This window comes from Chlorocebus sabaeus, chromosome 7 (genome assembly GCF_047675955.1).
Source record: "Chlorocebus sabaeus isolate Y175 chromosome 7, mChlSab1.0.hap1, whole genome shotgun sequence".
Lineage (NCBI taxonomy): Eukaryota > Metazoa > Chordata > Mammalia > Primates > Cercopithecidae > Chlorocebus > Chlorocebus sabaeus.
The window spans coordinates 36,050,341-36,072,845 of record NC_132910.1 but is presented as its reverse complement, the minus strand read 5'-3'; the positions used below and the strand labels follow the sequence as shown (position 1 = coordinate 36,072,845).

At 38.0% G+C, this 22,505-nt stretch overlaps 1 protein-coding gene across 1 annotated transcript in view; it reads right to left on the bottom strand.

Moving 5' to 3' along the window:
• Positions 1-5,048: 5,048 nt before the first annotated feature.
• CDS1 (CDP-diacylglycerol synthase 1) overlaps positions 5,049-22,505 on the bottom strand; it is a 73,677-nt gene continuing 56,220 nt past the window's right edge. The window contains exons 7-13 of the mRNA XM_007999118.3: positions 22,254-22,336; positions 20,832-20,919; positions 17,334-17,402; positions 15,370-15,522; positions 13,239-13,358; positions 11,084-11,187; positions 5,049-7,825 (exon numbers count right to left, since the gene is read on the bottom strand). Coding sequence (XP_007997309.1) covers positions 7,696-7,825; positions 11,084-11,187; positions 13,239-13,358; positions 15,370-15,522; positions 17,334-17,402; positions 20,832-20,919; positions 22,254-22,336 — 747 coding nt within the window. The 3' untranslated portion in view covers positions 5,049-7,695. The remainder of the gene's footprint in view (positions 7,826-11,083; positions 11,188-13,238; positions 13,359-15,369; positions 15,523-17,333; positions 17,403-20,831; positions 20,920-22,253; positions 22,337-22,505) is intronic.

Here is a 22,505-nt window from a genome sequence, read left to right as displayed (position 1 = left end):
GGATGAATGCTTACATTTCTCTTAGGTATATACCAAGAAATGGAATTGTTGGCTCATATGGTAACTCCATGTTTTACATTTCGAGCAGCTCTCAGACTGTTTTCCAAAGCTATTGTACCATTTTACATTCACACTAGCAATGTATCCAATCAGTTTTTATTCTCAGGGAACAGCACCAACCAACCTGTACTCCCTCTGTGCCCCCTTCAAGTGCTCATTAAAATGTAAGTCACTCTGATTTGGGGACAGGTCACTTTCCAATATACTTTCAAGAAGGTATCTGGTGAGAAAGTAGTGACAGTGACAGGCTCTTCTAGCAGCCTGAGAATGCGCTGGGATCTCTGATCCCGCCTGGGCTTTTCCTACCACCTTGCCTCACTCCCTGCTAGCTCCAGCCCAAGTCAGAGCTCCAACCCTTCCTGAGGTGACCACAATCACAGCACCTTCTACAATGTTTATCCAGCTAATCTGCACATTCTTTTGAGGGAATTGGACATATTTAGTTATTTCAAATACTAAAATGATGTCTCATTCAAATATGGTTCTATATCCATGTTTAGTGGACATATGATATCTATCATTTAGTGAATGGATGAGGTTCTGGGGGTGGTGGTAATTAATACCCTTAGCAGTATATATTACATTCAAAGAAAAGGTACCCTCTTGAAATTCTTGAAAGCTGGATCTTAGAACTGAGTCGCCCTTCAGGGTGCCGACAATTGTGAAAAAGATGGAGGGGGCCATGATTAGTAGGAAGGCCTCTTCTTGCCTTTGCCTTCCTGGGGGCCAGAGCTCAATGGGGCAAGGGAGCAAACTGCCCCTTCCTTCAGTGAGGGCTCTCACTTAGAACTTCCATAAGTTATTTTGGCATCGCTCTTAGTATTAGTGTATACACTTGGTCACTACTCCTCAGCAAAGGAGAAGTAGTGTCGTCATACTTGGATTTGGATTAAGATCTGTTCCTTCTCTTCCTGCTATCAAGTAGAATTGTCAAGGTGGGACTTCCAGCTATGTCTGAGTTAGGGGGTGGCAAATCCTCTCCCCAAAAAAGCATCTATTAAAAGCTGGAGAAAATTTATATTTCCACACTCTAGAAATTGAACAAAGGTATACACTATGAAAAATGTTTATGCTTGAAAAACTGGGGCACAGTGGGTGTTTGTGGAATCCTTTCCGAGGGCTGCATGCATGCCCCCACCAGCTCAGCTGGGTTACAGCTTTAGTCAGGGCAGGACAGACTCTGAGGACTCCGACAGTCCAATGGGACTTGCTCAATTTGCAACAGTGGACAATACCCATACCCAGAGAAGTCAGTGGAAGTGACAATCTCAGAGGATGAGAAGGGAGGGCTAATGGTACCACAAGCTGGGAATTGTGTGGTTGGGCCAAGCACTTTCCTAGATGAGGCTGCACACGGGTGCAGAGGATACCTGGAGAGGGTCTGGGCAACACTTCCACTACTGGCTGCCCCTGAACACAGGAGCCTCAAGAGGCAAAGACGACTAATTGGACATAATTAAATTTAAAAGATGTTAAACTTCAAAAGATACCGTTAAGAAAATAAAAGACAAGCCAAATCCTGAGAGAAAATATTTGCAAATTATATATCTGATAAGGTACTTCTATCCAGAATATATAAAGATTTCTTAAACTCAATAATAAGGAAAATAATGCCATTTAAAAATGGGCAAAAGAGGATGGATGCAGTGGCTCATGCCTGTAATCCCAGCAGTTTGGGAGGTTAAAGCAGGTGGATCACTTGAGCCCAGGAGTTTGAGACCACCCTGGCCAACATGGCAAATCCCATCTCTACAAAAAATACAAAAATTAAATGGGCATGGTGGTGGGCACCTGTAATCCCAGCCACTCAGGAGGCTGAAATAAGAGGATCTCTTGAGCCTGGGAGGCAGAAGTTGCACCACTGCACTCCAGCCTGGGCGACAGAGCGAGACTCCGTCTCAAAAATAAATAAATAAATAAAAATAAATAAATAAATATATATTTAAAAAAATTAAAAATGGGCAAAAAGATACGAATATTTTTGTCAAATAAGATATATAGAAGGGAAATAAAGCACATGAAAAGACACACCACTAGCCATTAGAGAAATGCAAATGAAAATCACAATGAAATACCTTTATGCATCAGCTAGAATGTCTATAATTTAAAAGACAGGTGATGGCAGGTTTGGGTAAAGATGCAGATAAACTACAACCATTGCAGATCACAAGTAAGAATGTAAGATTGTACAGCTACTTTAGAATAAACAGTTTGTCTTCTTTTTCTTTTTTGAGCCAGAGTCTTGCTCTGTCACCCAGGCTGGGGTGAAATGGCGCAATCTTGGCTCACTGCAACTTCTGCCTCCCAAGCGATTCTTCTGCCTCAGCCTCCCAAATAGCCAGGATTACAGGAGCACGCCACCATGCCCAGATGATTTTTGTATTTTTAGTAGAGACGGGATCTTGCCATGTTAGCCAGGCTGGTCTTGAACTCCTGACCCCAGGTGATCCACCTGCCTACGCCACCCAGCAGGCCTGAGCCACTGTGTCCGGCAAGTTATTTCTTTAAAAGAAACTTACCATACAATTAAGCAATTCCTCCCCTAGCCATCTACCCGAGAGAAATGAAGAAATTTCTGTACAAAGACATGTGTGTCTACTCACATTCATAGTAACATTCTTCATAAGGGCCCCAAACTGGAAATAACCCAAATGTTCATCAACTGATGAGTTAGCAAAACATATTAATAAAAGGAGAGAAGTGCTAATACATGCAAAAACATGCCAGGTGCAAAACATACTATATAATTCAATTTATGTGAAATATCACACAGACAGGAAGCAGATCAGTGGTTGCCAAAGGCTGAGATTTGGAGTGAGGATTAACTGCAAATGGGCACCAGGAAACTTTTTGGAAGATCATGAAAGTGCTCTCAAACTGGATATGGTGGTGGTGGCACAATGTTATGGTATGTAAATTATATCTCAGTAAAACTGTTGGGGGAAAAAACAAATGGAATTTCTGACAATTCAAATGTATATGTCTTACCTGGACTAGCTGAAGCCTCTGTTTCCTTTTCTTCACAACTTTTTGAGATTTACTAAAACCAATGAAAAATATATTTAATAGATTACTCAAGAATATTTCCCAAACTCATCACTTGCCTAGGCCTCATCTGAAGCTTGAATTGTTGAACAGAAAATCACCCAGACCAGGTGCAGCGGCTCATGCTTGTAATCCTAGCACTTTGGGAGGCAGAGGCAGGCGGCTCTTTTGAGGTCAAAAATTGGAGACCAGCCTGGGCAATACGGTAAACCCCATCTCTACCAAAAAAAAAAAAAAAAAAAAATTAGCCAAGCATGGTGGCATGTGCCTGTAGTCCCTCCCAGCTACTCAGGAGGCTAAAGATGATGATCGCTTGAGCCTGGGAGGTTGAGACTGCAATGAGCAGTCATCACGCCACTGCACACCAGCCTGGGGCAACAGAGCGAGACCCTGTCTCAAGAAAGAAAGAAAAGAAAGAAAAAGAAAAGAAAAAAGAAAATCATCTGGACACATTAAACTCAAGTCAGATACACAGCAGAAAGTCTGAGAGTTAAACTCCAAGTCCTATACCCTGTTCATGTTACAAGTTGAGAGACAGCAGTTTTAAATTTCACTTTCACTAGAGGACAATGCGATCCTTAAGGTGCGCTCTCCCTCAATAATTCTTCGGCTCTCTTGAGTGACAAGGCTCTTGCTTCACCAGCCTTATCTTTTGTACACAGTAGAGAACAGGCTGGATTCTCTCCATTCCTTCTGGAAACTCACTTTGCCATCATCAGGAAATGCTCATCAACTTTTACTAAATGATGACTGATGCGTATCTGATGATTTAAGAAGGTTCTCCGTTTCTGTACAGGAAAACGATGAGATTAAGGTAGGAATGGCTTCTGATTTTGGTTAAATTATCTAGACCTGATTTTTCTTTGCAGCTACTAAAGATTCCCAAATCTCCACAGCCCCTCTTCAAGGAGTGAATTTTAAACTTTATAAGCTTCAAGAGGGGGGCAGAAAGATCTGGCTATAGAATATGGTCAGGAAAGATAGGTCTTATGGAGGTCAGATGGTGGTCACCTGTGTTCCCACACACCTGGTTTATGTATCTGTCATCACTCTGATCAATATCCACTTCAAATGACATTCACTTCTGTACCTGTCTGTTTCTGTGACTAGGCAGAAAACTACTAGTTCTAAGGTTTTTCGTCATGCGAGAACAAAGCATAGTGCTGGGTCAGGGAGTCATTTCGGGTTTGCTGAAATGGATCAATGGTTTTTCTATCAGTCATGGAACACTTCCGTTACCCACCAGCTGAAGCAGACATGGCCAAAGCGGTGGTTACTTTTCTGCTCAGTCCTATAACCTGTCGTTTCCCACTGCAGACAGGCAATGGAAGAGCAGCAGACAGGAAGGAGGGAAGGAAACTAAGAATTGCTAATCAGCTATTCAATGCTGGACAATATGAGTTTTCACTGAATCCTATTAGCTAGGAATAATGAGGCCCACCTTAGAACTCTGCAAAATAAAAGGTCTGGGGAAGGGGATAGGAGGTGTCCTAGAGACAAGAGGGAATGTGTACAGCTGGGTCTTTAGACCAAGCTCCAAACTTGTGCATTTCAGAAGCTGGAGAGCCTACAGAGAGCAGGCATCATGCCAGACACTGGGTATGCAGTGGCCAACCCAAACAGACTTCATCTGGCCTCTGTATAGCTTAAAGCTCTAGTAAGGGACACACATTATTCAGAGATTCACAAAAATACACGTGTAATTACAAACTGTGCTAATACCATAAAAGTTCAGTACTCTTTGTATTAAGAGGACATTGCCTCTCAACAAATATAGATGTTTGGTAATCACCAGAACTTATTTTATCCCAGCTCTGAAGATGTCACTGTAGGTGCTGGTGATGGAATAGACACGATACAATACTTACATATATCCGTCATTATTCTGTACATACTGGTTGCATATTTCTTCTCCAATGAGAAAATGGCACAACAAAGTCGAATATGATTTGTTTCAGTTTTATTTTCCTATCTCGGTTTCAGTAAAAGATTCAGAGAACTGATTGACACATATCATAAGCTATCACCCATATACCCTAAATATACACTGTTTATGCTTTTTCTTTTTCATGGAACAAGGTGACACTATCTTTGTTCAAACCAAAGTGAAAAGGAAGAGATACTATAATTTTAAAAAGAGGGGCGTGTATGGTCTTTTACTCTCAGATAGTGAACATACATCACCACCAAAAGGAAAAAGCGTTGAGGAAGAATGTGCATCCCACAGGTCAGAGAGTCAAGCAGAAGTACCAGTAGAGCACCTCCAAATATAGCAAATTTGGAACAATTAGGCATTACTGTGAAAGAACTTCCCAGTTTTTCATTTTTCTACCAGCATATTGCTACATTGGAATTTAAGCCCTCTTCACAGTGCAAATATCAAAATGAGCCAAGTCAGAGTTTTATGGCAATCTTTTGCTAAAATATATTCTATTTTAATATACATGCTATAAAAGTATGCTGAAAAGGTCAATCGAGAGCTCCGTTAAAATTAAGAATTTGCTTTTTTACATATAGGATAACATACATTCAACTCTAAAAGTATATTTGTGAAAAGCTATTACTGTGATCCCAAATATTTCTAGCTCCATATTTTGTTTATAATATTGACTTTATAACACACATATTCAGTAATGCTTTCTTATAATTCTGTATCTCAATGCCTCACCAATTATTTTAAATACAAATGTGGGGGGAATCTGTGTATCTCAAGGAGTTCTTACTCATGCAAACTACTGAGTTTTTAACGTACGTTCTTATCACAAAATTTTCGTTTTATTCTTTAAACTTTAGTAGCTTAAATTTTTTTTTATGACCAACATTTGAAGCTGTAATGGGACAAATAAAAACATGAGATGTTGAAAATTAAATTGTAGGTGGCCTTATTTTAAATGTGATCACTGCCTCCTCTACTAACATTGCCAGTACCAGTTTTAGATTTACACGGATAGTGTGAGATACACTGGCTGAACGCATGCAGTGATGATGAATCAATGGAGTGTATGCTGGACCATAAAATGCACTCTTGGTACTGAGTGCACCTATGTCTAATCACGTGTGCATGTGATGAGGCTGCTGGCTGACTGCATCAGTGGAACCCGGGTATGGCGGCAATCTTTTGTTTTAGGTATAGTAGTCAGACGGAAATATAAAATAATGGAAAGTTTTTGCTGATTTAAACAAAAATATTTACTCTTTTCATTAGCAAAACATTATTTAAAATATATCTGTTTCTCCCCTCTGAACATTTAACTAGGAGCACTGGGCAAGTTTTGAAGGTTTAGTGCTGACTGTTTAATACAATAAATATGGCTGTGGAGAGCACACAGCAGCAGTAGCTTACATACGTCCACGGATAAGAAATTTACTCTCATCTGGTTAGTGTCCGGTCCACCAAAGGAAAGGTTTGGCATTCGTGTGCTTTTTTTTCCTTGTAGGAATCAATTCTGCTTGATTTTCATTCTCGGAAGAAAAAATAATCAGCTGATATCCTCAAATTTTATGACATGATGCAAAAGAGCAATGGGACAAAGATGACCTACGACCAAAAAGCTGGACTGGGATCAGGTCTCCAGGCAGATCTTCCTTCTTGCGTGGTGAGTCTACAAAGGGCTGCAGTAGAAGCCAGGAGTGAGGCAGCAGGGACACGGGGGCAGGTCACTCCCACTCGGGCAAGCGTCTCCTGCTCTGTTGCAGCCACAACCCCGACTCACTTTCCTACAGAACCATGGAAGCCAGTTCACAGGGCAACAAGGAAAAGTGAAACACATGACCAAGAGATGGCCCAGGCCACAGGTCACTGTTTGACGCTGCCTCCTGAGCTACTGTCCTCTGTTGAGATAATCTGCGGAGGATCCGTACACTGTGTTCTTCACAACAGAATTCTTGCTTGTTGCTCTTGAAAAGTTTTTGCGAGGTCGTGATCTTCCAATCAATTTTATCAGAAGTAGTTTGATGCCTGCTCTAACAAACCAATCATGGCAAAAATTTCAGGCTCCCTCCCCTGAATTTTGAAACTACCTAAAAGCAGAATGTTTTCCCCTGGCAAATGGTTACTTCTTTGAAAAGCAGACAAACTTTTTTTTTTTTTTTAATCCAACTAAGCCCTTTAGAAAGTACTCCAGACTACATGAGGAGGAAGTGCAGGAGAACTGACTTCCTATTGTGCCTTGCATAAAACATTTTGCTAAAATTAAGAGCAGCTCCAAGTGCAGAAGTAAATATTTGTGCAAAAAGGCACAGTGCCAGGTGCAATCTTAAAACATCCTCAACTTACTCATTTTATAGTGTTTGACTCTTTTAAATACCAGTCTTTAAATTATGAAACCTAGCAAGTAAGGGGAAGGAAGTTCACATCAGAAAATACACTTTAGAAAAGGTACAAGACATTTTGCTGGCAATTTGCTACTTATTTCATAACATAGATCAAGTAAGTGTTTGTTAAATATTCACAGTAATTTCAGAGAGAAATATATCTCCAAAACTTCAATCTATTGCATTTTTAACTATTTTTCTGTACAATTTACAAAACATCTGTCAGTGTTTTTCTGAAGAATTCCTTCTTGTCAGTCCTTCCCTCTCTGGATCAAATTATACCTTCAAGGCGGGTTGTAGGATTCCTTTCTCAATGAGATGAGTCTTCAGGGTTTTATATATATTTAACTGCTGTTCTGGTTGAAGCACCAACAACTGCTGTAGCACTTTGCTGGGATTTGGGCCCCTAATTATAAGGCAAAGAAGATAGGTTTGTGTTATTTTAATAGGGATAAGTGAAGCGTATACCCCCAATTTAAAACAAACCATTCCTTTCAGTGTAGAGTAGCTGTTATTAAAGTGATAACAGCTCACTTTAATGTGCAGTGTTAGTGTCAAGGGGATAAACAGCCAGAACTATTTTGCTTTGAGAAGCATACAGCAGAGAGGGAGAAAGAATGCACAAACACAAAACACAAGAGCAATATAAGGCAACTGAAGGGGTGCAGATCTAAGTTCTACAAAAGTTCTTGAAAGGGCAACCAAAGTTAAAGGTGGGGATAAATGGCAAATCTTGAGATTGAATGAGACACAAAAACTATTCTGTAAGGAAAGGAGCCTGGTGAACACAGGACAAACCAAAAAGAGGGCATGAAAATATAATTGAAATTTTTAACTTCAAAGAAACTTCAGATGATGAAAGGTACTTTGTTGAAAAATATCTCCAAGGAGCTAAGAATGTTCAAAGAGTCAGAACACAAAAGTTCTGAGCCTAGCACTGAAGCCCCTTACCAGTGATACAGGTGCCATGGTCTTTGTTCAAAGACAGTCCTAGGTAAACTCCAATTAAAAAAACAAACAAAATAAAAGATCTGCTTTAAAATCCAATGGGAAAAAGCAACATACAAGTAATGTACAGGGATGGCACAGAATTCTAAGAAAGACATTTATGTGGGTAAATGTATGACTTACAATAAAGATTGTTCACATAGAATTATAGGAAGTAGAAATTCTAACAACAAAGAAATGTCTATGAGGATAAGCAGAGGAACTATTTACTCTGAAAATCTTCGACTTAACAAATTGCACAAGAGCCCAGATGAGCCATCCCACCATGGGTCATCTTCACGCATGTGGCTCAACTCATCTGTCAAAAAACTGTGGCCATATGCCTTTCACACTCAGATCAGGACACTGTTCGTCTTATTTCATTTCTTTAAAAGAGTCAGCAACTTCACAGCATAAACCCTGAGAAGGGACCCACAGAGAAAAGGAAGGCTGCTTTAGCAAGTTCAGCTAAATGCAAAATTATGTCAGCAGGTGCTCCCAGCGAGTTGCATCCTGGCACTCTCACTGTCTTCTAACAGTCTCAATAGCTGCTTTCAAAAGGTGGACAACATGGCTCAGCATGACATCTCCCTACTGAGAGAACAGCATTTTTTTTTTTTAAAAAAAGAAAGCATATGAGTTAATGCCCTAAAAAGCTGCCATATTCTGAAAACAAAGTTCTAAGGATTTAACCACTAATTACTAATACCCAAATAGATCAATAAATAATATGCAAATAAGTTAAATAGTCCCATTAAAAGGATAAAGACTGTCAACTGTCTTATAAATAAAACGGAAAAAAATCAGCTATATGCTTACTAGAAAAAAGAAACACACATTAAATATGAGGAAAAGGAATGTTAAAAATAAAAGGAGAGACAAAGAAATACCATGCAAACACTAACCAAAAGAAAGCTGATATTGCTATTCTAATATTCAACAAAATAGACTTTAAGGCAAGCAGTAAAGACAGACATTATATAATGACAAAAGGATCAATTCAACGGAGAGATATGATAATCCTAAATTTGTGTATACCTAATGCAACCTCAAAATATATAAAGCAAAAATTTGTAGAACTACAAATAAAAATAGATACATTTACAATCACAATGAAAGACTTTAACAAAGCTCTGTTAGTAAGTGATACAACAAGCAGACCAAACAAACAGAAAAACAAATAAACAAAAATCAGTACCGAAGATTTAATTAAACCTCACCTAACTGACACAGACAAAACTACAACCCAAAACTACAGAATACACCTTTGCACATGGAGCATGTACCAGAAAATAGATAACACGCTGCACCACAAAGTAGATTGCAAAAATTATAAAATACTCAAAAATTATAAAAGTATGTTTTCCGACCACAGTGGAATTAAGGGAGGAAAGTAAGAAAATCTCCATTTGTTTGAAAACTAATGAATATGCTTCTAAATAACCCATGTGTTAAAGAAGATATAATACTGGAAATCAGAAAACATATGTAACTAAATAATGAAAACACAAATATCACAACTTGTAGGAAGAGGATAAAGCAATACTTAATAGTCTTCAATGGATAAATTAGACAAGAAGGCTAAAAATCAATAATGTAAGCTCATCTCCAGAATTAAAAAAAGAACAGTAAATTGAACATTTTAAAAAGGAAAAGGAATGAGATGAGAAATCAATGAAGTAAAAATTTACGGTAGAGAAAATTAACAAAGCCAGGAGTTGATATTTTTGAAAAGATTAATGAAACTGATAAACTCCTATCAAGACTGTCTCTCAAAAATAGTTAATATGAAAATTCTCACACTACTGTGGTACATATTTAAAATGTGTATTTAGGGTTCGCTAAATATGAATTTCCTTCCAAGTACTACGAAGGAAATCCATGTTTTCTATGGCTCAGGCACTATTATTAGTAAGTGTTCCACCTTCTGGGCCCCCAGTAGAGACCACAGAAAATAAAGTTAACATGCAGTCGATGTTAAGCCTTCACACCCAAGTTGGTATTTCAAGGCAGATCCAAAACATTAAGGTTTAATAACAAGAATAAACCACCCTTTATAAAATGGCAATATTCATCCACTCACCCAGCAGCCAGCCCCTACACACACAAGCATGATCCCCTCGGCCTGCTTTATTTTTCTGTGTGACACTTAACACCATCTAATAAACTATATTTATTTGTTTATTGTCTCTTTCTCATCATTCTTCTTTCAACCTCCAAACAAGAAGCTATGGGGGCAGAGATTTGGTTTGTTTTGTCCTCTGCCATATTTGTCCCTAGAACATTCTACAACATGGCAGGCACTCAAGTAATAATTGGTAGACTGGATGCATTTCATTGTCTTCCTTTGTAATTTTTAGTATTCATGATCATTGCAATGCCCACAGTTGAGAAATTAAATCTCCTCAAGTTTCAAATCCTATACCATCCACATTAATTGGGTCTTTAACATGGTCCAGGACCATAACAAATACTATCTTTTTTTAAGTTGTTCAAGTGTAGGTAAAATGATTACAAGTTAACCATCCTGCTCAAGACTCTAATTCCAGTGGCCACCACTTGCTTTAATATTGTAGACTACCACTGATGGAAAAAGTTATTAACTTACTCAAACTAATGTTGATGGAAATGAGAACTCAAAGAAATCATCTAAAAAATGTGTTAAATGTAAAAGTACCTTATAAAACTTGTGATGTACACATGTACAAAAGTTGCCATCAAATACTGACAATCAAATCTGTCCATTATCCCACCATGTCCAGGAATGGTATTTGCAAAATCCTTTAGAAACAAACAAATATATTAGCAAATTTTCAAAAAATCACCTGCTACAAAATTCCTATCTGTGTCTCTTTGGCATCATGGACTCACTCTAACGAAAATACATTACTATTGGATTTTTTTCACTAAATAAAAACTTATTAGAACACATCCAGCAGATTAAAACCACGACTTCCAAATACATGCTTCTTTTAGAATGATTTCTGAATTAACCCACAGCATTCATTCATTAAACATTAATTAAATCTAGCACTTACTTTTGTTAATAAAACTTCTAAATAAAAATTCTATTAGCTATTACTAATCTAATTTTGTTATAGCCTAGCTTTCTTTTTAACCATAAGCTGTTTGGGGAGCTATTTTAGTGTTGTTAAAAGATGTACAACTGGTTCTAACTTGTTTATCCCAATAGTTCTTACTCTGAAATAAACATTTTACTACTATGATAAATATTTCTTCTTCTTTTTTTAAGTGTTAGAGTAAAAAATAAAATTACAGTGAGCCCATCTGGGACGCATTAGTTCGTTAAATGGCCACCCTGAGGGAATGGGTAGTAAGCCTCTGCAAATTGCCCCTGTACAGGTAGGTTCCCCTATCTGGGTGCCTGGGAAACAGACACGACTAACTGCTCTTCTAGTTCACTCGGGCACCCTAAAAATATCTAAACTACAACAGCAATAGCTGCTTGGTTTCCAACATGCAAAAAAAATCTCACCATTTAACAAAAAACCTTGGATTGGAGACCATTAAAGAAAATACCATTCTTAATATAACATTTTTCTTTTTAAAACAATTACTGAAAAAGTCTTTGGTTAATTTTTGCCAACCCATTTCCCTCCTTCTCTTCCTTACTAGTCAAAGCATAAGACAGCCACAGTAACCCAATGCCACTTTGCTGTTACAGCCTTTGCAAGATACTCATCCTGCACAGCTGTTGCTGTAGTTCTCTGGGGATGTGTATTATCTTCCCTAGTAGTAGGTGAACATCTTTAGAACAGGAACAACATCTTGTATGTTTTTGTATACTGCATTGCACCTTACATAGTAGCTTCCCACTGGCAAACGCTCGCTGAGTTCACTCATTCCCTGACCTGTAGGCCACATGTGATCTGGCCCCACCAAACTCTGTGGTCTCATCTCCTACTCTCAACCACAGCCACACTGTTCTTGCTCACCTTCAAACAGGCTAACCTCCTCCACTCCTCTGTACGCTCTGGAACTCTCTTCTTAGTTTTCTCTGCAGGACTTCTTTTCTCAAATCTCACCTCCTCAGAAAGGCTTTCCCTGACCACCCCACTTTCCATAGCCACTCTCTAACCCCAGATGGTGCTTCAGCCATGTGAGGGAGGCTGAGATAAAATTGCTGAGATAACATGTCACTTTATGATGATCTAATACACAGGGATAATTTTAGGTATCTGGAACAGGGGTCAGAAAAGTATGTCCCATAGGTCAGATCCAGGCCACGACCTATTTTTATAAATAAAGTTGCATTAAATGCAGCCATGCCCATTCATTGACATATTGTCCATGGGGGGCCTTCTGACTGCAACAGCAGGGTTCAGGGTTGAGAGGCTGTGATAGAATATATGATCTGCACATCTTAATAAACTTATTGTTTGCCCTTTACAGAAAGAGTGTGATGACACCTGACTTAGCAGAATGGACGGTTACATAGCCAAAGGTTCTTCTGTGTGTCCCTTCAAGTGAGACTGTAGTAAAACACTAAACTGCAGACGATTCATGGCTGGATTCTTGGGTGAGCACTTGAAAGACCAAGATTCTGGGTCTATTCTAACACTAAAGGACACATGCCATTTCTATAAAGGAAACTGACATGACACTTAAAATGTATTAACATGGTATCACAAACCTAACAAGAAAGAATACATTCAGATCAGCGTGGCAGCATTTCTGTGAGGTCGAAACAAACAGGATACAAAAGTTGTTGCCTAGGGGCTTAATGTAGATCATGAGCTAACCAAATTTCAACTAGGTTACATTCTCTAATTAGATTCTCTAATAATATAACACAAAATCTAAACACACACCTTGATTTTGAAGGCTCTTTTGAATCCACTGGCAAAGAAGCCTCCAAACGGGCCAATTAAAGATGCAAAAGTTGACAGAGCAATGCTGTGGATCTGGAAAGGGTACAAACTCACTCTTTCCTACAGAGAGAAAAGAAGGGGAGGAGAGGGGCTAATTTCATTGAAATTGTATTTGAACATGCCACCCGATCTAAGAACCATTGTAAAAATAGTAAGTCAAAGCATGTACCACATTTTTGTTAATTTTTCAAACTTTAAGGATCATGGAAGAAAAGTCTATTGTAAGCCTTCTGTACCATCCTCTACTTAGCCAGCACTTGCCCTTCTCTCTGTAAGCATAATGACAGGCAACTGGCACACTGAAATCTTGCAGCTTGGTAGTCTACCTTCCAGGTTGTCTAGGAACTTTACTTCTTACCAAGAATCAGCTGTGTTATTTTCCAAATTTTTTTTAAACCAGTAATGATTTGTTTCTGTAATTATATAATTTAACATTGTATTTTATTTCACTTTAATTTTATATGATAAAATAAGGGAAAAGTTGGACTTTTCTCTAAAACTATGACGAATGCTGTGGAAAAACACAAAAATAAGTTGCTTAAAGAAGGTTATCAAAATGAGCATCAGTGAGACAATCACTAAAGATTTGGGGAGACAATCATAAAAAGAATTTTGTAGTCAAATTATTTTGCAAATTTGTAGTTCTTGCTCCTTTTTAAATAATCTGAAACTACAACTTATAGACAGTGCAAAATGGGTGTGGTTGAAGAAAGATTTTGAGACACCAAATTTTTTTTTTTTTTTTTTGAAGTGGAGTTTCGCTCTTATTGGCCAGGCTAGAGTGCAATGGTGCAATCTCAGCTCACTGCAACATCTGCCTCCCAGGTTCAAGTGATTCTCCTGCCTCAGCTTCCCAAGTAGCTGGAATTACAGGTGTGTGCTACCACGTCTGCCTAATTTTTTATGTTTAGTAGAGATGGGGTTTCACCTTTTGGTCAGGCTGGTCTGGAACTCCTGATCTCAGGAGATCCACCTGCCTTGGCCTCCCAAAGTGCTGGTATTGCAGGTGTAAGCCACTGTGCCCGGCGGAGACATCAATTTTTGACCTGTTCTCAAAGCAATAGCCTTGCTCCTAATCAAACACCAGCAGTATAAAAAGTTTTATAACAAGTAACAGATGGCTTGGACATTCAAAAAGTTCTTGGAAACCATGTACTGAGCACTCAGAGAGAGAAACAATTTGTTAAGTTGCTTCTCAAAAATCATGGATTTTACTTTACAAACGTGTACATGTGTGCACACAAAGATACAGACACACATGCTATTATTTGATTCCTCACTTTAACCAGCCACTCACCAGACCTGATGACACAGATCAGGGGGGTTCTACTAGAGAGCATGTCGACATCCTCCAGTGCAAGGCCTCCAAGATACCTTTAAATGAAGGCACTGTGTGTTTGGAAGGAAAACTGATTTGTAGAAGCAGCAACTTTCTATCCATAATAAATATCCTCTAAAAATCATGGATTCGGTAAACTGGTGAATTTTAAGTTTTAAATTGAGTCAACTGATGTCAGTGATATGAGAAACACATTCAAAACCATTGGATCCATTTGATTTGTAAGTCGTTCTCATCCATTTGATTTAAGTTAACACTAACACCACTGCTATATCAAGGAATTAAAAATTCTACAGAAGTCAGTTTCTTGTACAAATCTGAATCCCACTTTTAAAGAAAGCTTAATCTTCAGGCCAGGCACAAATGGCTCACGCTTGTAATCCCAGCACCTTGGGAGGCTAAGCAGGTGGATCACTTGAGGCCAGGAGTTTGAGACCGGATTGGCCAACATGGCGACACCTGTCTCTACTTAAAATACAAAAGTTAACCAGGTGTGGTGGTGAGTGCCTGTAATCCCAGCTACTCAGGAGGCTAAGGCATAAGAATCGCCTGAGCCTGGTAGGCAAAGGTTGCAGTAAGCTGAGATTATGCCACTATACTCCAGCCTGGGCAACAGAGGGAAATTCTGTCTCAAAAAAAGAAACAAATAAAATAAATAAATAAATAATAAAAGAAGCTTAATCTTCAGAGTGAAAGATCTCTAACTATGTTTATTTTGAACTTTTACTCTACCTGTCTCAACACTGCCTTTAGAAAGGGTGGAAGGGAATAAGTCTGAAGCTGGAAAAGTTCTGAGGGCTCACATTCCGTCACGAAGGAGTTTACATCACTTCGGTATTCCACTGGGCAGACAAAGTACTGGTATTTGGATAACACATAGGCAGCCTGGTGTTCAAAACAAAACAAAACAAAACAAAAAACAAAGCAAAAGTTCATGACACACTGACTAAATATATATCTTTTAAGGTATACATCAGAAGAGCCAGAGATAGAATGCCAAAATTTCTGTCTTAATATTTTGCTATGTATTTTCAAAGTTAAATGGTCATAATTATCCTAGTAAAAGACTTAAAAGACCTTTAGAAAAAAAGTTTTTTTGAAATCAATAAGATTGTAATCTCTGCATAATCACAATTATATGGTACAGGAGAATAAAGAACTGAAGTATACTGCACAAAAGTTTATATTAATTTAATCAGTTAATAATTAACCAGTAATTCAACATTACATTGAAAATAGTACACAATAGTACAGGTGAAAAACACCGCTGTTCTTAGCCAGCCCAGAAAACTTTGACCAAATTATTCTTTCCCTGGCCACACCACTGCAATTTTTAAAACTAGATGTCCTCAGCCTTGGAAGTAAGATACATAAAATAAAATATCCTGTTATAAATTTAAATTGCTAGACAACAGCTTATTCTCTTTTTCTTGCAGCCATTCACCCTGTTATTCTGCTCGAGAATGATTAATAGAAGTTCAAGACACTAGGAATGAATATAAACGGATTTTGCTTCCAAACAACCAGTTTATTATATATATAAAATATACATTATATATATTACATATTATATATATTATGTATATATAATTTCTTATAGATGTGAAATTTCCTTCCCCATTATTTTGTCATGCTTTACATGCTTACGGGGTAGCTCCTACTTTTCTTCCAATGATATGGCTATTCCTGTGGTATTTTCAAGATAGTCTTTGATAATAACAAATTCTTACACTATTTAACTTCATAATGTTTAATTATTCTCACTTTGTAATGTAAACACATTGGATGAGATTGGATCCTTTTGCATTCTTCTATCTGTCAATTATTATCATCTCATCAATATTCTACCACAAAAACATTGGAACAATTTTATCACATTTTATTAAAATTTTCATTGCAAATGAACTAAATTTATAAATTAAATGGAGGAATTCTGGTGGTTCCCCCATCCAGGATCATGGCACACTTCCATTTATTTGTATATTCACTCTCTCCATGCTTCATGTTGTTACTAGGTACTCTAGATTTGGATACAGAATGTAACTACAGCTGTCAGAAACAAGGAAAAATTAAGCTTCCTGACAGTACTTTTTTGTATATTTATCTTATATCCAGCTATGGTACTACACTCTCATTCTCACTGGACACCTTTTAATAAAAATCTGTAAACTAATTTGTAAAACATAAACAATAGCTATTGAACATGCTAAAAGCGAACATTAATAATGTATAGTTAACAGACTGTTTCTGCATGTTGGGCCCACAACAGTAACCACCCACTGAGCCAAGCGGCCACCATGTGTTTAAGAAGGCAGAGCTTTTCAACAGTATTTGCATACTCTGCTATTACTCAAGGCCACCACCCCTCCCAGTACTTGTGCCCCACCTAAGGCAGAATAGCTGTTAGAAACTACCAAACACAACAGCACAACAGCATGGATGGCCATTAGAATTACCTGGGGGTTTTAATTGGCCTGGGATAAGGTTGAGACACAGATTTTGTTCAAGCTTCTCAGGTGATTCTATATGTAGCCAGGATAAGGGCTACTGAGGTACAGTACTGGTTCTTTTTAGTAGGTTTCAATAAATACATTATTAGCATTTTGTGGTTTAATTTTTCTAGGTTTAAAGTAGACTAATAAGCTTGGTATCATATTTCAAAATGTATATAAAATAAAAATCTTAGCAATACTCACAATGAATCCAAACACAACTGTGGAAAAGAAACCACCAATGAATCCTTCCCACGTCTTTTTAGGAGACAACTAAAAAAGGGCAAATAAAATTAAAAAGCATTACTGCACTCACAAAACTCACATTATATATACATACAAACTCTGTTCAAGGAGTTTCCTCAATAACCTGTACATCTCTTCTTACTTTTTCTCTTATTGGAATAGTTTAAAACCCTTTTTCCTTTTCTCTGATCTTGATTTACTACTGAAAATCTCTCTAATAATATTTAAACACATAGTAGACCCTCAAATATTTGACGCTGTGAATATGTGTTTGTTCATGTTAAATGACCTAAATTTGTTTTGTCTCTTAAAAGACTATAAACTCTATACTAAAATAACTGTCCCATGACTTTTATGCTAATATAAAACCCGATAATAGTTGGTATAAGTTCTTTGAATAAGAATGAGATATATTCGTTCCAAGTACACACAGTCAATATTGACCCGCTATTGGCCAAAAATAGAATGAGTACAATGAAACATGGACATTTTAGCACATATAATTTTCACATATTCCTAATATGCTATATAAACACAGACTTCCTTCTGATATGGCAAAATACTCCAGAACCCCAGATACTGTATTTGCTCAAGTATTCACATATCCTTCCCTCTTTTTTCACAACCTATGTCCATCTCCAAGAAGAAAGGAACATGTACTTCAAAGAAGAGATATTCTTTGTGTTGGATTCAGGCTATTGCGGCCCAGTCAATGGACCATTCATGGACAGAAATCCGGAAAAAAATCTAGAAGTTAGTGGTGTCGGGGCAGAAGGAAAAGATTCAGGAGTAGAAGGTGAAAGTTGTGGCCCAGGGGAGATAAAGAGATGTGTGGGGAGATTTGGTCATCAGGTCATTAATGAGGGACAGAAACCAAGTATCAGAATGAAGTCTCTGGAGATTAAAATGGGTTATGGGTTAACCTATAGGAGCTCTTCACAGACTTCTTGTCCTGATATTCATAGAGCCCCAAACCAAAACAGTTGGCAGAAATGGTTTCCTAACAAATCTGATAACAATTCTGCCACAGAGAAGGGACAGACATACCTTCTCCTAGGGTAATTCACTATCACTGCCATGCAGGAGGAGCAGACTCAAATTCAAAAGTGCTGATTACTGTAAAGATAGCTTATCAGATTAAATTGATGCCTATCATATAGATTTAGGGGTTAATTATTCAATTATCTAAGTATATTATACGACTAACCCAGCCTGATAAATTCACTAGAAGGCTGTGTTCAAAATCAGTTGCTAAGATTCTTCCACAGCTATAACAGCCTTTTTGAAAGCTTCTGATATGGTTTGGATCTGCGTCTCCACCCAAATGTCATGTCAACTTGTAATCCTCAGTGTCAGAGGTGGGGCCTGGTGGGAGGTGACTGGATCAGGGAAGTGGTTTCTAATGGTTAAGCACCATTCCCCTACTGCTGTCCCATGAGTTCTCATGATATCTGGTTGTCGAAAAGTTTGTGGCACCTCCTCACTCTCCCTCTTTCTCCTGCTCTGACCATGTAAGATGTGCCTGCTTCCCCTTCCACCAAGATTGTAAGTTTCCTGAGGCCTCCCCAGCCATGCTTCCTGTACAGCCTGCAGAACCATGAGTGACTTAAAGCTCAGGCATTTCTTTATAGCAGTGTGAAAATGAACTAATACAGCTTCCCAAGCCGAAAAATTCTCAGTCTGGGTATAACTCTTGAATACATAAATCATGTGCTCTGGAGTAGCTTTAGAAACATTTTAAAAATATACAGCTTGCTTACCAGTATCCTTATACAGCTCAGCCCAATGCTCTCTGTGTGCTGATGCTCTCAGCAGATGCTCTCTGTGAGCTCCTCCCCAAGAAGGGTAGAGTTTACAGAGGTTTTTGGAAGAACAGGCAGTCCACAAATTCCTCTGGTAACGCAAAACTACCCTCCTACCACTCTGAACAAACAGAAGGCTTTATATCTGAACAATTGTCTCAGTCCTTCCAAAACTGCCTTCATATAATAATATCAAAACAGCCAAGTAATAATATGTCTGTCAGAACATTATTAAAAACTTTGACCAATAATGTGAATTGTGTGAATCTTATCTGAAACTCCAACATGAAACGCTCTTTCAGGCCAGGTGTGGTGGCTCATGCCTGTAATCCCAGCACTTTGGGAGGTCAAGGTGGGCAGATCACTCGAGGTCAGGAGTTCTAGACCAGCCTGGCCAACGTGGTGAAACCCTGTCTCTACTAAAAATACTAAAATTAGCCAGGTATAGTGGCAGACGCCTGTAATCCCAGATACTTGAGAGGCTGAGGCAGGAGAATCACTTGAAGCCAGGAGGCGGAGATTGCAGTGAACCCAGATTGCAACACTGCACTCCAGCCTGGGTGACAGGGTGAGACGCTGTCTCCAAAAACAAATAAAAACAAAAAATAAAAATAAATAAGAGCTCTTTTAGAAGAAATCAGTTCTAGAAAATGATTTGATTTCCATGAAGAATTAGTTTATTTCTTCTCCCGAATGAGAACTATATAATTTAGTTCATTTCCTTCTTTACCTCCATTGCCCATAAACAGAACCCATTCCATAGCAAAACAACAAGGCCTACTCAGGTGTATTTTCCTTTCCCTTTCATTATTATTTGTATTTTATTAGTATTTTATTGTAGGGCCCCAAAATCTTCGTTTGATATGAGTTTGGATATAAAAAGTCCCACAAATAGATATGAGGATGTGAAAGTGGTATTATATAATCTCTTTTAGAAAGTTTGGTAAAGAAGGGGACAGGTGAGGCTACAGGTTGAAGGGAGAGGAGAGTCAAGGAAAAGGTTTGTGTATAGGCCTCCTGGAAAGGAAGATAAAGAAGAACTGCACCAATGGCCGAGAAAAAGAAGCCACAGAGCCGAGGGGCGGTGGCTCAGGCCTTTCATCCCAGTACTTTGGGAGGCTGGAATGGGCAGACAGCTTGAGCCCTGGAGTTTGAGACAAGCCCGAACAACATGGCAAGACTCTATCTCTACAAAAAATACAAAAATTAGCCGGGTGTGGTGGCATGAACCTGAAGCCCCAGCTACCCGGGAGGCTGAGGTGGGGGGATTGCTAGAGCCTGGGAGGTGGAAGCTTCAGTGAACCATGATAACACCACTGTACTCCAGCCTGGGTGGCAAAGCAAGGCCCCATCTCCTGAAAAGAAAAGAAGCCACATGAAGAAAGAAAAGAAAGAAAGGAGGGAAGGAGGGAAGGAAGGAAAGAAGGAAGGAAGGACAACTGATGGAGTCATGCCCTTACTGAGGAGCCAACAGAAGAACCTATGAAGAACCCAGAAGGAAGTACTGAGAAATATGGCTTGCTGCTTTTGTACCGTGCAAAATCAAAGCACCTCGGAAATAAAAGATGCACAACAGCACAAGTTGTTGGAAATGTCCTCCAGTGGCTAATCTTTAAGGTTATATAGTGGCTTGCTTATAAACTTTTTCCATTACCTTAATTAATGGAGTTCTCCCAAAAAAAAATCCAAAAAGGTAAGCAGTTATGTCATTGCAGATAACACTTGATATTGGAACAAGGAACCTGTTTTTAAAAAAAAAAAAAAAAAAAAGTCAGCAGGAAAAAGTTCACATGAGTAAGTGGCAAATATTCGCACAGATTACGATTCATAATGAACTATCAGAATAACCCTTTGGATTGCACTGCAGCCTAGCCAGAACATAACACTTGCCAAAACAGTAGAAATGATAAATATCAACCAAATTTGCCCACTTACCAATTTAAACAGAGCAAAATCTAAAAATAAACTAACACGCTAGGAAAATACTGCTAAGGAAAATATGAAATTACTGATTTCTACAGTTATGGATGTTTTCATTTTAGCTTTATGAGGAACATGTTATAATAAAAAATAAAAGGCAGGCTGAAAGCTAATCTTAAGAAAACCAGCCTTTTAATATGAAAATGAGTCATTTCTTTAGACAGAGCATAACCTGATAAATTTATATCGAGTTCTTAATACATATTCTCAATTATTTTTAATTATATCTTAGCTTATGATTTCAGTAAACCCTATTGAATGTGCAGAACCTACTTACTTCAGTAACTGTCCCATCAATGAAAAGTCTGCATAATACATTAAAGACAATCTTAAAATGATTCCAATTACTTACACACACACATATACACACAGAGACACACAGACACACAGACACACCCACACCCTTGGTAAAAAGGCAAAAAGCTGTCAAGGGAATACAATTTATCTTGACAAACCCCATCAACTGTAAAAGATTTTAATTAATGAGTTTAAAATGAGTGTAGGAAAAATATGGTCACTTTTTCTAAATCTTAAGCTTTTTCTCCATTCCAACTAATTTTTAAGTAATAAGTTTTATGATTTTTACCTAACAAAAATGCATTCTGAATATGCAAGCCACTGCCATAGAGCAATTAACTTCTACAATCTGGAAACCCACTCCTACATAGGAGCAAAGGAAAAAACCTACCTACCTTTTACCTAGAAAAACATGCATTTCTTCACAGTAGTTACTAACAGGCAAAGTTTTATATTTTTTGGCATTCTATGTAAATAATATCTTAATAAATATTATATTTAAAGTCTATCTTTTGTGAAAAGTCACATTAGGATTTATTAACACCTGAAAATGTAATTAATTATTTGGGTCTTTTATGGGAACTTCCTATATTTGGAACCTGAATAAGAATGGTATCCAGTTGTTAATGAAGCATTTTGTCTTTAGATGTCAAATAGTAAGCAAAACTCAGTAAGATAGTTTAATGGAATAAGAACAAACAGCATATTTTAGTAGAAATCTGCAAGACATTGTCCAATGTTAAAGAGCTATAAAAGTGCTAAGACATAATTACAAAGCAGCATAATTCTGTTGCCTTACCATATCATGCCTTCAAACAGATTTTGGATGACAAGGTGTGACTGAGTGACAGTTATCAATAAAGTGACATGAGTCCATGCGAACTGTTAATAGCCCAACAATACAAAAATTAGTGAACATAACTGATCAGTGCAGCTGAAGAGGCAACAGTGATTTTGAAACGCAAATTTCTACCATGACTTTTGGTCAAAATGCATACGTTAGAGTCATATAAAATAAACACCATTAGTAAATTATGTTCCTTTTGTTGCC